Here is a 15,907-nt window from a genome sequence, read left to right on the forward strand (position 1 = left end):
ATTATAATATTACATATTTTATAACCTCTTTTATGATGTTATTAGCGTCTTTAAATAGATCCAATGAGTAAATTCCAATAACCGTTAGAAGACCACTTAAAGCTATTATTACTTTAAATAAACCCGCTTCTTGCTTTCTAACATCTTGGAAGATGTCATTCACAGCATAAAAGCATTTTTAAATAGCACCTAGCAATAAACTTAATTTTAATGAAGGTTGTCTAAGTAACCTTTCTATCTAAAATGCCGTTTTCTCTTAGAAAATTGTGCTTTAAACGGGTAAAATGTGTTTTGCTTATTTATGTAGAAAATAATCACTTCATAGACCATTATAAGTATTTAATGTTTTACAGGAAAATGCGAATACATTTACAGATCGAAAATGCGATCCGTATTAATATTGTTTTTCATGGTCAAAACACTAGAGAAAAGTACATTTTGACTTTTCTCTAGTGTTTTATACCATGAAGAACAATATCATTACGATGAAGGGTATCGGATTGGGGCAAGAGGTTGACAAGGTTTGGCTGAAGAGGTTCAATTGTCACTGGATCAAATCTGGTTGGAAGAGGGAGAAGCGTTTTATGGACAATCGGTACTGGTTTTTGGAAGAGCTGGAGACAGAGGAGGAGATGGAAGTTATTAAAGGAGGTAAATCAAATATAATATAGTTATAATTTGTTTTTAAAGTGAGTGATATATATGTATATAGCAAGTATTGTAAATATAGCACAGGGGAGTAGGAATTAAGAAAAGCTTCTCCAAAAAATTAATCAAACTTTTTATTAATGATTGACAAATCATTTAAGGTGATGCTGGTAAGAGTAAGGGAGGAAGGCGGAGAAGTTCATTTGAGGAGGCAACGTCATGGACCAAAAAGAAGAGGGCAGAGGAAGACAACGCAGAAAAATTTCTAAAGCAGATCCTCATGGCCTGGTACTAAAAGTTAAAGGAGGGGGATGGGGAGCAGATCTGAAGATCTTACTATGGTCTCTAAAGTAGGGTATGATAGTTGCACTGGACAGTACCATGAACTACAAGTTGCATCATCTGCGGCCTGAGCAGCTCCAATCTGAATGACCTAGAGATGGTTTATTGAGTTGCAGCAGGTCTTTCAGATATTAGAATTAGAAATGGCCTATTCACCCTTCATTTGTGATGAGGAGCATGGAGTGATTCCTTCACTTAGCCATCAGGCTAGATTTTAAGAAGTGGCAGGCCAGGGGAGGAAATAAGGAACTACTAAAGCTAAAAAAAAAAACAGATTAAGGTTGTGCTGAGGGTTAGTCTTGGTAACAATGTTAATGTTCCTAATGGATCTGGAAATTCCAATAATAGCAACATGCCAGAAAGTTTTTTAGGGGTACCAAGAGTCAGGAGGGATTCTTGGTGTTGATGAAATGCTAATGAAGAGGTTTTAGATTATCCTCTGTATTCTCTCCAGCAATGAGAAAGTGAGCCCTAACAAGTTGCATTACTATAACCTGGAGACTGCACGACTGTACACCAGCTTGTAAAGTTGGTATCATATCCTCCAGGCTGTACACATAGATGTTGGCACACAGTTGTCAGGTTGTAAGCATAAAGGTCATTCCAGTTGGATCTCTATTAGAGGAGCCACTGGATTCAAGAGAAGTTTGAACATTTACAAAATGAAATTTTTGTCTTTAGAGAATATTAAGTTTACAACTCATGACAACATTTTTTTCAAAGAAATATAGCATTTTAGTGCTTTCATGTATGTCAAGCAAGTCCGTAGGAGTTTAATTTGAAAACCATTTGTAATAAAGATAAAAATGTAGACAAGAATATATTGAAACTTGAAATTTGCAATCTTCATTTGTGGATATACAGCATGGAGTGGGTCTTTAATACTGCTTTCAAACTTCCAGCAGTGAAACAAGGGAAAGAAATTCCAGAAAAAAACAGCTAAGAATTCATTGAAAACAAAAATTCCAGCACTTATTCAAAATACAATTAAAAATAAAGGTCTCTTTTTTCAGGAAGAGAAGTAGTACATCCAACACTGGCAATGTTGCATGAAAAATCTTTAAAAATCCAGTTGTGACTGGAAGAATTTTAAATTTGGATACCAATATGATCAAACTATTTAAGGATCTGATCATTGATATGAACAGTACAACCACAAGACCGGATGTAAAAATTTTCAAGTAGAAATCTGAACGTCTGTTTGGTCTCATTTCTAACGATCAGTTTTTAAAAGCCATTCCAATGTGACAGTCTGTGCATAGAATGGTTGTTCATGGTGTTTCTTTTATTAAATATTTTAAGTATTCAATAGGTTCTTTGTCTGAGAGTGCCATTGAAGCTAGGAACAAAGCCAACAAAATTGCATGAGTATAACATGCACGTTTAACTTCTTTTGCTGAAAATACTTGGGATACTGCTAATAATTTATTTATGACATCTAACATGCACGTATGCTGCAAGAAGAACAAAATGCAAGAAGAGCAAAAGATATACTGCAAAAAGAAAACGTTTAGTGCCTACTGGGTAAGGTAAACATTGGAGAAACTTATGTGTATCTTTAAATATAGATGATTAATGGTATCTTTTAATTTTATTAATGATACATTTTAGACAAGGTGCTGGTGGTAGCCAATTTATTATTTCTGAGGTCTTTTCACATAATCAACACAGTTTATTTTTTTTATGCTTTCAAAAAAAAAAAAAAAAGCTAATTGTGAGAAAAGTTGACACATAAGAATTCCAAACTTTTATGCTTGAGGAAAAATTGTGTCAATAGGCCTCAAATTGACTCAATTTGCTATGTTTTTGTTTTCCTAAAAAAAAAAAAACATAGCAAATTGAGTGAATTTGAGTGTTTCAAGTCATATTTCTACTTAGTGATTCATAGTGCAATTCTTGCAGTCTTGTCGTAAAATTAAATGTTGCTCCACATAAGGATTGCTGAGACATGTTTAGAATGAAAATTTTGAATATATTTCAATTGTATCTATTTATTACAGTAATTACAGTTTTTTCCTGAATTTGTAATTATTAGAATTAGAATTTCATAACAGATAAATTCTATAATAAATAGTTTATATCTTAAACTATACTATTTATTATAAAAATGAAATGAAACTTTTTATAAATTTTTAATATTTGTTATTAAACGATTTCAGAAAGTCAAAGAGCAATGGTTCGTATTAAGAAAAAAAATCAAGGAATTATCATTAAGTCATGTAGCTGTTATTGATAAGCAACTTTTAAAAACGGCTATTTTCATAGCTACATATATTTAAAAACCTATTTTAGCATCAGAACATTCTGTAATTGAAGGGAATGGAACTTTTGGAGTTTTTATTTTACTTTTATTTTTAACAAAATACTTATATTTTCATACTAAATAAAAAAGGAAATAACATAAGTAGGAGAAAAATGCCTGTGAACCCTAAAAAAGATAAACTGATATATCAGACTAAGATTTTTACCCAGATAACACATGGACGTTGGCTCAATATCTTGCCTACATGTTTTATATCAGCTTTAGATCGGCATCGTTTTACTTCATCGGCCCGATAACGGTCCGACAAATAAAATAAATTAAGTTATGTTCCATCGGAAAACATAATCGGCTTGATGTCTGCAAAAACACCTTAAAATGACATGTTCTGTGAACGTTTACAATGCGCAGGCGTAATGATACTAAGCGTGCGCAAATTAACTCATTACTTAAGTAATGCTTCAATTTAAGACAATTTTCTTAACGTTTTCATTACCAATATTTTGAAATTTTCAGCTGAAGTAAACTTTCGACTTAAGTAAACTTAGTATTTGAGACTTGAGTTCTCTATCAAAGTTTATCTTAATAAGAAATTGAAAGACAAGTTTTTTTTAACTATCAAATTTATTTTGTAGACTTACTTTTTAATACCAAAAATGAAATAAAACTATTGCTAGAAATTTACAAAACGTGTATTTTATGATATATATATATATATATATATATATATATATATATATATATATATATATATATATATATATATATATGTTATATATATATATGTTATATATATATATGTTATATATATATATGTTATATATATATATATGTTTTTATATGCCGTGACTGAAGAAGCCACATCAATTTGCAATGATATTTTCATTTATACAATTTGCTTAGGAATTTTTCCTTGCTAAATTTATCTAAATAAAAATTTAATTTAATACTATTATGTTTATAAAATACATTCTAAGTATAGACCAGAAAAGGACTATATTGATTGAGAAATGTATACGTTAGTTTTATATTTTATAATGAAGTTGGAAGTTTGAGAAGTGCAATTATAAATTGTTATTTGAGTATGTAAAAAAGTATGTAACTATTATTAGGGTAAGAAAACTGTAAAAGAAGTAAAAAAATATGGAAAAGGTAATTAAAACTTATTTCAGAGTGCTCGCACCACTGATTTTTTATCTCTTCAGATATACAAACCATTACATCACAGGTTTATAAATGCTATTATAAAAAATACAATGGTAACAACATGTTTATGAGTGTAGAAGTTTCCACTTTCACAACATTTGTTAATTTAAGGGTTAAATTTTATGGAATTTAATTATGATCTTTTGGCTGCAATTTGTTGATATAAAATGTAGTTGGATAATCGAAAGTGGAAAATTTCCTCAGTAAAAGTTGTAGTACGGTTGCATATACAATTTCATATGCTGATTTGTGACAGGTTATTAATCTTTTAAGTATTTTTTGAAATGTAATTAGTGATGATATATTTTGATTGCTTTGCAAACACCAAGGGTTTACAGTATATTTATATATTATATAGATTCTGTGCGTGCAAATCCCATGACAAAAGAAGCTAAAAACGCTGAAATTGAGTCAGCAATAAAAACGTGGCTGTGTGTTTCATCTGATAGAGGTGGAGGTTGTAAAAGGCGAGAGGAGACCAAGAAAGAGTTGGCTGGGATAAATGTAGAAGATTTTTTTTAGCAATAATTATAAAGTTTCGATAATATTCCCATTTTTTATGTTTGAGGCGTTTTTTTTGTAAATTCTTCTCGGGATACAAGGCGTGCAAAAACCAATAAGAAATGAAGCAAAAAATGCGTAATATAAATTATCTAAAAATAGTACAATTCGATATATATATATATATATATATATATATATATATATATATATATATATATGTATATACATACATGCAATTATCTAAAAATAGTACAATTCGATATATATATATATATATATATATATATATATATATATATATATATATATATTGAATTATATATATATATATATATATATATATATATATATATATATATATATATATATATATATTTATATATATATATACATATATATATATATATATATATATATACATACATGCAATTATCTAAAAATAGTACAATTCGATATATATATCGAATTGTACTATTTTTAGATAATTGTATGTATGTATATATATATCAGCTTCTGCTATTTTTAGATATTTTGTTTAAATGTGTTTTTACTAACTTTTGAATTAAACATAAATAAAAGTGCGCGTGCTTTTACAATATTTGTATTTAGTTCTTTTAACGAAGGAATTAATATCACAGAATTCTTTTTAGTTAGTGATCGCTTAAATAATATAGCTTTTTTATTTAAATTTTATTTTTTTACTTAAAGTTTATATTATAAACTTTTTTTGCCATGTCTACAGTTTTAAAAAGTAATATATAAATGAAAAAAATGTAAGTAAATAATAATTCTATTAACATACAATACTTTATTCAACAAACAACCTATATTTAATGTATTATATAGTTATAATTACTTATAAAAATTAATAATATTGTTGTTTTTTTCTTATTTGATTGAGTCTACATTAAATATACCTTTATAGGTATACCTTACTACAAAATATATTTTATACATGTCATATATAACTTAAATGTGTTTTATCCGGACAGTTCTTGATTGTCTATTTATCAGCTTATTCATCATAATAAGAAAAACTGCCAAAGCTATTTTTACGTTTTTGTCCGCCCGTCAAAAACACATCAAAATTACATCTGTAGCCGAATAGAATAGTGGTTGAATTTTGATAGATTCTACTTGATGCATGCACACATGTTTTATTATTATTATTATTATTATTATTATTATTATTATTATTATTATTATTATTATTATTATTATTATTATTATTATTATTATTATTATTATTATTATTATTATTATTATTATTATTATTATTATTATTATTATTATTATTATTATTATTATTATTATTATTATTATTATTATTATTATTATTATTATTATTATTATTATTATTATTATTATTATTGTTATTATTATTATTATTATTATTGTTATTATTATTATTATTATTATTATTATTATTATTATTATTATTATTATTATTATTATTATTATTATTATTGTTATTATTATTATTATTATTATTATTATTATTATTATTATTATTGTTATTATTATTATTATTATTATTATTATTATTGTTATTATTATTATTATTATTGTTATTATTATTATTATTATTATTATTATTATTATTATTATTATTATTATTATTATTATTATTATTATTATTATTATTATTATTATTATTATTATTATTATTATTATTATTATTATTATTATTGTTATTATTATTATTATTATTATTATTATTATTATTATTATTATTATTATTATTATTATTATTATTATTATTATTATTACTATTATTATTATTATTATTATTATTATTATTATTATTATTATTGTTATTATTATTATTATTATTATTGTTATTATTATTATTATTATTATTATTATTATTATTATTATTATTATTATTATTATTATTATTATTATTATTATTATTATTATTATTATTATTATTATTATTATTATTATTATTATTATTATTATTATTATTATTATTATTATTATTATTATTATTATTATTATTATTATTATTATTATTATTATTATTATTATTACTATTACTATTATTATTATTATTGTCATTTTTATGAATAATATTATGCACTATTATCAATATTATGTATTATTATAATTAATATTATGCATTATTATTTTTATTGTTATTATTATTATTAATGTTATGTATTTTTATTATTATCATTATTATTAGTGTTATTATTGTTACTATTATTATTATAAATGTAAAATCATTTGCACTTTTCTCTTGCATAGAAATTTAGGTTAGTTATATGGTTGAAAATTTCGCGCTCGTGTACAAAATACGAGCTAATAATCATCGATTTCATACTACTACTACTACTACTATCAGTTTATTTCGGTTATTTTTACCCACCCCATATATGGTGTGTTAATTATATTTTAGAAGTGGGGCAATTTAACTAACAATCTTTTTTACAACAAACCAAGTGTTTTTCTTTTCCTATTTTTTTTTTTTTTTTTTTTGAGATTTTGATAAAATTTTTCGAAATGGAAAAGGATCAACAAAATACGTCGCAACTCAAATACAGTCCTAATAACTCAAATACAGTCCTAATAACTCAAATACAGTCCAAAATAAATACATTCAAAATAAAAATTTTTCTAATAACACATTACTTCTTCTCCGTTGCTGTTACTAAAAAGCATTTGAACAGCAATATTTATAAAAATGTTTTAACAAAGCTTAACATTGCATCCAAGAACTTCCCCATTAAATTAACAAAATTTCAAATCAAATTTTTGAAAAATTATAGATGCTTTAGAAGAATTCGTTGTGATTCCCTTTAAAACAAACATTCCCTTTTCAAAATGTTGTCTAAAATCCAAGTAAGTCTGATTTTTCTTCGAGAATTCAAAAACTAACTTTTTTCTAAATAAAATTCTAACATTCTGCAAACTGCATGCAATGTAGAATAATTAATCGGTAAACTTAAATTAAAAAAAAAAAACTGGCAATAAGATGAACTTAAACTACTTCAATTAGAATGTAAAATAGAAATATCAGTTTGTAAGATAAGTTGCGTTTGGTTCTTCAAAAAACTATTCTAATTAAAATGATGTTGTTGAAACTTTGTTCCGCCCATGTTTTTAATCTGAAACTTGAATATTAAACAGGGATCGGATCTGCTCTCGGATCTACGCTCGGATTTACGAGAGATCACGAGGGATTACGGTCGACTTAAATTCTTCATAAATCATTTTGAGCTGACATCCCATGTTTTTGTTCAGGTTTAAAATAATTTCTCACCGCCTCACACACGCAATAAATAATTGGAAGCCCGAATAATACAAGGCTATATTTCGTATAAACCCTTTTTTGGTCAATTGGAATCCTCTGCAAGCTGTTGTTAATTGAGGCGAGAAGCCATAAACTTGTGAGCAAAATGGTATGGAAAACGGTTTCTTTTATATTTATATAGGGTTTTAAGATTAAAAAGAACGACAACAAAATAAAGATTGTCACAGCCTTCCACATTTCTATTAACTGCAGTCCTTGTTTTGATCCAATCTCTATTAAGACTGTTATGATAGTCTGACCAGCGGAGTAAAAACAGCACATCCAACGTCTTTTTTCATGGAGCCCTTCGTAATAATAGCAAAAATAATTTTTTGTCGAACAAAAGCGCTGTGGGCACAAAACCAATAAAATACTAAAAACTATTATTATTAAAGTAGGAATTATGAGAATAAATCGCCAAAGTTGAACTGATGTTGAACTGAAATAGAATTCTCTAGGAGAAATCCACGCCCTTGGATGGTTCTCTCCGTCGATTTGAATATAGAGCATTAGTTGCAACGATACACTAAAAACTTTCCAAAAAAATACAGAGCTCACAACAGTAAACGAACGCTTGTAAACTTCTATGTCCAAATGTTCAAAGTAATGCCTAAAAACTTCTATGTTCAAGGTTTTAATGAGATGAATTGCAGTAGCAACTGCAAAAAAACTTATCAGCCAAAGAAATGCAAAAATATAATGGAGGCACACTTTAAAAAAGTCGGTCATGTTTTCCATAAAGCAGTATGGTGGAATTAACTCAAAGCTTATCTGCATTCCAAGCAAGCTGATGATGTTAACTGCAGTGTTCCACCAATTAGGGAGAATTTTCTTTACTACAAAAACTTGATAGAAGGTGACGTAAAAAAAGGTAGTGGGTAATAAGTACCAAGCAAAAGATCTCTTATTCATTATAATGACCAACAAATTTATCACCATTCCTACAACAAATACAACTAAAAGTAGATAAACTAACATCATTCTGGGTTTTTCTTTGCACTCTATGCAGGAGCTGTTTGTTAACAAGACAGAATAATTTTCCAAGCACTCGCTGCACAATATCGAAGTCTGGTTTCTTCCCTCTACGCACTGCTTTTTTTCATCAAAATCACAGTTTTCTGAGTCTGAACAAGTTCTGCACAAGTTTTCTGGGCAAGGGTAAATACGTTTGTTGTAAATCCATTTATTCTGTGGGAACTGAATAAAGTTTTCGTTGCAAACAATGTAATCAACAGAGCCATCGCACACACATCTCTTTTGAGAATCATTGAACTTATAACCGAAAGAGCAGTTTGGTAATGTCATTTTTACTGTTTTAGAAACGGAAGCAGCTATTATAACCATAGAAATAGTGGTGTTCTCCGACCCATGCAAAGTGATAATTACTGTGTCATTATTAACAAAGAACTCTCCCAAAAATATGTTATCTATTTTGATTTTCACTTTTTCGTCAACAGACTGAAGACGCTCGTCTCGTAATAGCACTGGTAAATTAAACTTTTTGCCAGGCTGTTCAAGCTGCGTCTGGTCGACAACAATATCAACTGCGTTAGTGACAATACTGTTATTAGGCTTTGTAAATATAAATCCTCTCCATGACGAAAGTATATCAGTCGCTTTTTCTTCGAAGCTTGATCGACACGTGTTTAATGTCGAAACAAAAATATCGTGGCCTTTCAAATCAAATGCGAAGTTATTTACAAAAGTAACGTTTGTGCTTATAAAGGAGTCTAATTGAAAAAAACAGTTTTTTTTGTTTGGTGAAGGGAGCCATAGTCGCATTGGTGGCCCTGGCACCAACACATAAATCGCACCTCCACTACTATCAGCCTGGTTAGAATCAAAATCTAGCTTTGAGTTATTTTTTAAAACAACATCTGATTTATGATTTAAAATAAGTGCTCCCCCTTTTCGACCGGAGTTTCTATAAAATGTTAATTGGCCTTCAACAACGATTTTCGAAAAATCTAAAATTACCGCTGACCACTCATTGTCACAAATCACGTTTTTCCCAGCAAAGTTTAGTTCTCCATTTACAACATGAACTGCCCCCTGACTAACAATGTTGGTTTTTATATCTTGTGTGCTACCATTGTTAATTTTTATACCTTTTAAGTTAACTGAGGCAGACTTGACCATCATATTAGAACCAATGATTGCTTGATTTCCAACTATTTCGCTGTCTGCTATCTGTATCAAACTTGTAGTTTCGCTGTTGTTGATTATTTGCATTCCACCCCCAGATAGTGTGGCTAAGTTTTTTGTGATGTAAATATTGTTAAAGCTGATTAAACTACTTTGAGAACTGCTTTCCAACCTGGTATATATTCCTCCGCCACTAGTTGCATTATTTGTTTGGATTTGCGTATTACTAAACTTAAATGAATTGCTTACACCAAAGTTGTTTATTTGAATGCCCCCACCTGATAGAGAGGCAGTATTTCCAACTACAAAGGTGTCAGAAAAAATAACCATATTATTGTCAGACCCTTCTTCCATTTTTATGTACACTCCTCCACCGCATCTTGCCTGATTATACAAAATATTTGTGCTATCTGTAAATTTTACCGTTTTATTTGCAGTTCCATTTCTAAAATATAATGATACTCCCCCACCATTTGCAATAGGAAGGTCATGGCATGATTTGTTATCGCAATCTTCCTTCTTGCAATCTTGGTTAGGATTTGGGTTGTATTGTATGTAGGTATGATGAAAAAACACTTTCTCAACTTCTTTGCTATTGCTACCATAATAATCAATATATACGCCTCCAGCGTAAGAACAGTTTGAGATATGGCATGTGCTATATTGAAAATTGCAGTTGTTAAATTTTCCATGTCCTGGATTTAGCAATAGTATGCTGTATCCTTGACTGTATTCAATATCTACCCCCTCAAACGAAAATAAAGTCACATTTTTAAAGTAAAAAGTGCTCGATACCAATAGGTGTTCTTCGTCTTCTACAGAATAAGATGCAATAGTATGATTCTGGCCACATTCACGAAACGTTATTGAGCTGAAAACAATGTCAACTGAGTTTATAACTGTTATTCCAGAACTTCCTGTGCATTTGATTGCTGTGAGATTTCCCATTAACGTGAAGCCAGTCACATTAACTATTGATAAGTTTGTATTTATTTTGGTATCTGACACAAAGAAGCACGAGTCAGTTAGCTGCAAACTTAGAAAAGCTGCTTCTAATGTCGGGCAACTCCAATATGTATCATTGTTAGCTTTACACGACTCATTCTTTTTAAAAGTGATTATCTTTGAAAATCTATCATGAGGTCTGAATGATGAAGAAGCATTTTGACCAGACACTCCAACTGCTTTGGTATAGTCATTGTGAATGCCAACAGGAGCAATGTTGTTTTCGATATCGACAAAAAACTTTCTGTTATTGCAATATAAAGCACCAATGCTGTCACCTATTGCTATAAGTATTGCGAATCGAAAGGGAAACATATCGAGTGTTCTAAAATTTACAAAACGATTTTCCTATATATTTAGTTAAATAAGAAATATTAAAATGTTCGTTAGGCATTATGACAGTTGTAGTTTTCAATATTTAAACATAGTCTTGTAAAGCAAGATTCTAAAAGATATGTATTTACATCTATGTTGGAGAGCCTTACAGTTTCCCCTGTAACGCTTTCCTACATTAATGTCAATAAAAGGTACTAAGAATTAGAAATACAATGAGCACTATCAGTGAAAACAGTTGATGCAAAAAAAATAAATATTGATTATAAAATAGATTGTTTTTATATGATGAAAAAACGATGTTAACAGAAAAGTAACCCAAAATTTCTTTTTATTTTTACTGATAAAAGTTGTGATATGATACTCTTTCAAAATAAAAATAAAAATATTTTCCAATATTTTATATCGGCGTCCATTTTATATAATAACATATATATGGTTCATATATTGCATATGAATTATATTACATATATGAACCTCCCTGTCACTTCCGCAAATATTTTACTCTTTGAAGGTCGTCATTCATTTTCTGGTGCATTTTGGGTGAGTATATAAAACATAGTTTTTATAACATTTATTTACAAATATATTTTTTACAACCTCGGTTAGTCTTTTTATGTTTATATCATTAATCGTTACAGTTTTTATTACGGAATAATAAAAAGAAATTTGTTATTATCAGCGTTTTCTAGGAATTTCTTCTGGTTTTATTATGTTAAATTCAGTATTTTAAGAATGCTAAAATTATAGAATTTAGTGTGACGAGGGAGGAACTAGATTAAAAGCAACGATTGGAAAAGACCTACACATGATGACTCATTAACTCTTCATATAATTTAGTGATAAAGCGAAAAGAAGAAAAATTAAATACAACTGGGAAGAGAAGTAAACGCGAAGACTCATCAACCAGCTACATAAATAAATGAAGAATAGGCATCGCAATCGAAAAACAACCAAAAACTATAAGAGCTCAAGAAAAATGAAGTTTAACAGATTTGTAGAAGGAGGGAGACGGAGTTTTACAGAGAAGTAAAGTTTAACGGATTTGTAGGAGGAGGGAGACGGAGTTTTACAGAGAAGTAAAGTTTAACGGATTTGTAGGAGGAGGGAGACGGAGTTTTACAGAGAAGTAAGAGGAAGTTTCATGAAAGTTTTTAAGAAGAATTTTAAAAAGAGCGATTTTTTTTTGTAAAAAATACTTTGATGAACAAGCAGTTTTATAAGTTAATAAAAGAGAAAAAGAAGAAGAGATATTGATTAAAGAGAAATAACCAGAAGTTTCAAATAAAGAAAAGATTTTTGTATAAAAAAAAGAGGAGTAATGATATAAACAGTATTGAACACTGCAAGAAGCGTAAGAGAATATTGTTTGTATTATATAAACGTAATGAACAAAAGGGTGCTAACCATTACACTTTAATAGAACGTTTGTTAAGTTTTATTGTATAACAGAATATACTGAGGACGACAAACACAACCTTAACCCTCTAACGATTAAACCTTGCCCATTCCTAAACAAGCCAAGTAATCCCCACACCACCAACCTCGATCCCAAACTTCCATACACACTTCCACATAAACCCAGAGCCCAAACAATCCCTACATCCCTTATCCCTTACCTCATTACATTACAAACAACATTAAAACATTAATTAATCTATTAAAAACACCGCCCTCACATTAGATTATCAAACAACATCCTTACTGACACGGCCAGAGAATAGTTTTCTTCTGCTTTTAGCGACACTTTTTGTAAGAAAAAGCTGTTTTTGCTAAAAAGCTGTTGTTTTTTTTTTTTTGCTGAAAAGTTGTTTAACTCTAATTCTCAGTAATACAAAGATTCGAATGCTCCTAGTTTTGCATCATGAGTAAGAGGAATGAGTTGGTTAGTTTATGAGAACCTTAGATTTACGAAGCATGATCTTGAGTGAATTCAAGTTAGTTGTAAGAGTTGGAATAAGTTTAATTTGTACAGAAAATTTGGGGACTGGCTTTATAAACTATATGAAGTAAATGATTCTGCCAAAAGAGCAGTAATACATCTTAAAGACTACGCGAAATTGTGTGTAAATGAAGTGTTGAAGCAAAACTTTTTTTTTTTTTTTTTCAATAACCGGAGCTCAGAGCAAAACATTCAGTCAGATAAATTTATAAAAAAAATAATATATACTTTTCTTGATGCTTTTCATGACAACGCTCCAGAAATTGAATGACGAATGACATCTACTACTTATATCGCACATCTATCTTAAATATCACATCTATCGCACTAAAATCGAATGGCTGGAGCTTTGTCGTATATAAGACTTATTTCATCTTTTACATATATTACATTGATTTCATCTATTTTTTCTATTACATATATTACATCTTTTACATATCTATATATGAAATGCATGTAATATGTTTATATTACATGTTTAAATCAGAAAGATGTCATTTACATAAGAAGCGTATATTAAGTAAGCGTTTTATAAACATGTTTTTCATAAATATATGTTTACTTTTTATTTTGGCTAAAATACTGTTAAATAGTTTTAAAATTGAAAAGAGTAAGACAATATAAATAACAAACGGATAAAAATCGTTTCTTACTCTTTGAGTGCGTAATTAATTTAACAGTTGAATCGATTGAGTTATGTAATCATCAAATAACTTGCAACTTCTATGGAAATTGTTACCATGACAAGTCTAATTTATAAAAAGGATTAAACTAAAAAATAGTAAAAATGTAGTTTTATAAACGTTTAAGGTTACAATGCTATATTCCAAATGCACATCACTTTTGCATAATCGATAAAGCCTATAGAATCCTAAGAAAAACACCAACAACAATAAACACCATATTTAAGTGCTTTCACTGCATTTAAAAACAAACTTTGTTATTGCAAATCTAATGAAACGTTTTTCACTTCATTAAAGTTATGTACACAGAAACTTGTTTTTGTCAAGAAGTAAAATGATCATGCGACAAAATATTTTTAATCCATTTTTAATCCTTTGTTTTATAGCTGAAGGTTTTGTTGGAACTGACAAAGTTTTCTTATTTTAGACGAACTTTGTCTTAAAAAAATAATAAATTGTCAGTTATAATAAAGGATTTTTTTTTTTGAATTAAAATTTACTTTTACAGGCGAAAATATTATATGAAATCAATGTTTAATGTAATAAGTTCGAATTCGCAAACTGAGATGCTATATACGACTTACTGTTTCCGTTGCGTTAAGTTCATTATTTTAAGAATTTGCCGAATTATCTCCTTATTTGTTAGTCAAGCTAAAACAGCCACATAAATTAATTTTTTAGAAAAACGCTGATGTGCAACTTAAATCAAAATAGTTTATTATTTCTATCTTCAACGCCTTTGAACACAACGTTAGCATAAAGTTGAGTCTTTTACTAGCACGATTTATGTGAGTACCTGAACGATTTCTGACATAGTGAGCAGTCTGTTATATTGTCCTATGTGGCAAGAGGCGGGCGGAGGTCTTAGTGCAAATCGATTTTCATTAATAAAAAAAAGAGAGACCAGTGTTAAAGATCATAAAGCACAATGATTGGAAGTAAAGGAATACATTTCCGATCTATCACACGCACCAATTCGTAATATCTTGTGGAAAAAAGGGCTCGAGTCCGAATGATTGTCAAGGACAAATATTTATTTTCTTTACCTCCTTGAAGCGCATTTTTTTAAAATATTTATTAAGGCAAAAGCTTGATTATTTACGTTTAGAAATAAAGCTAGGAATTATCCAGAAAAACATTCTTTGTAAGAAACTGAAAAGTTTAATTCTATTACTTATCTCAGTTGGGTAAGAGTAGCGGTTTTATCAGGGGTTCCCAAACTTTTACAAAATTTTAAAATATAAAAAAACAGTTTTCAACTTTGAATTTAGTAAAAAACAGCTTTTGATAGACAGCAATCAGGTTTTATGCCAATCTGTACTTTTTCACTACCAGATACTAAGTTGCAAACAGTTTTCTCATTCATTTTACTATGAGAAAACTTTGCTGAAAAAGTTATTACCTTTGTTAAAACTCATAGCATTCATTAAAATTTATTATATTTATCAACATTTATTATATTTATTAAAAGTTTAAAGCCAAAGTTGTTTTTTGTTATCCGAAAGTTTAATGACTCAACTGACTTCACCCTTTTTTAGAAAAAC

The 15,907-nt window shown here is 28.4% G+C and overlaps 1 protein-coding gene across 2 annotated transcripts; it reads right to left on the minus strand.

The window, feature by feature from the left end:
• Nucleotides 1–7,496: 7,496 nt before the first annotated feature.
• Nucleotides 7,497–15,178, minus strand: LOC149884199 (uncharacterized). Of its 2 annotated transcripts, none has more exons than XM_090098527.1 (3): nt 15,160–15,178; nt 14,334–14,429; nt 7,497–11,730 (listed from the first exon to the last, which is right to left on the minus strand). In XM_090098527.1, the coding sequence occupies exon 3, from the start codon at nt 11,718–11,720 to the stop codon at nt 8,166–8,168; it is 3,555 nt and encodes a 1,184-aa protein (XP_089954653.1). In that variant the 5' UTR covers nt 11,721–11,730; nt 14,334–14,429; nt 15,160–15,178; the 3' UTR covers nt 7,497–8,165. The 2 variants fall into 2 exon arrangements, with proteins under 2 accessions (XP_089954653.1, XP_089954652.1); XM_090098526.1 differs by lacking the exon at nt 15,160–15,178 and adding an exon at nt 14,948–15,135.
• Nucleotides 15,179–15,907: the final 729 nt, after the last annotated feature.

Source organism: Hydra viridissima, unplaced genomic scaffold, assembly GCF_058129835.1.
Source record: "Hydra viridissima isolate aposymbiotic clone 2 unplaced genomic scaffold, HvirCarnegie_v1 scaffold_9, whole genome shotgun sequence".
In the NCBI taxonomy this organism is placed as follows: Eukaryota; Metazoa; Cnidaria; class Hydrozoa; order Anthoathecata; family Hydridae; genus Hydra; species Hydra viridissima.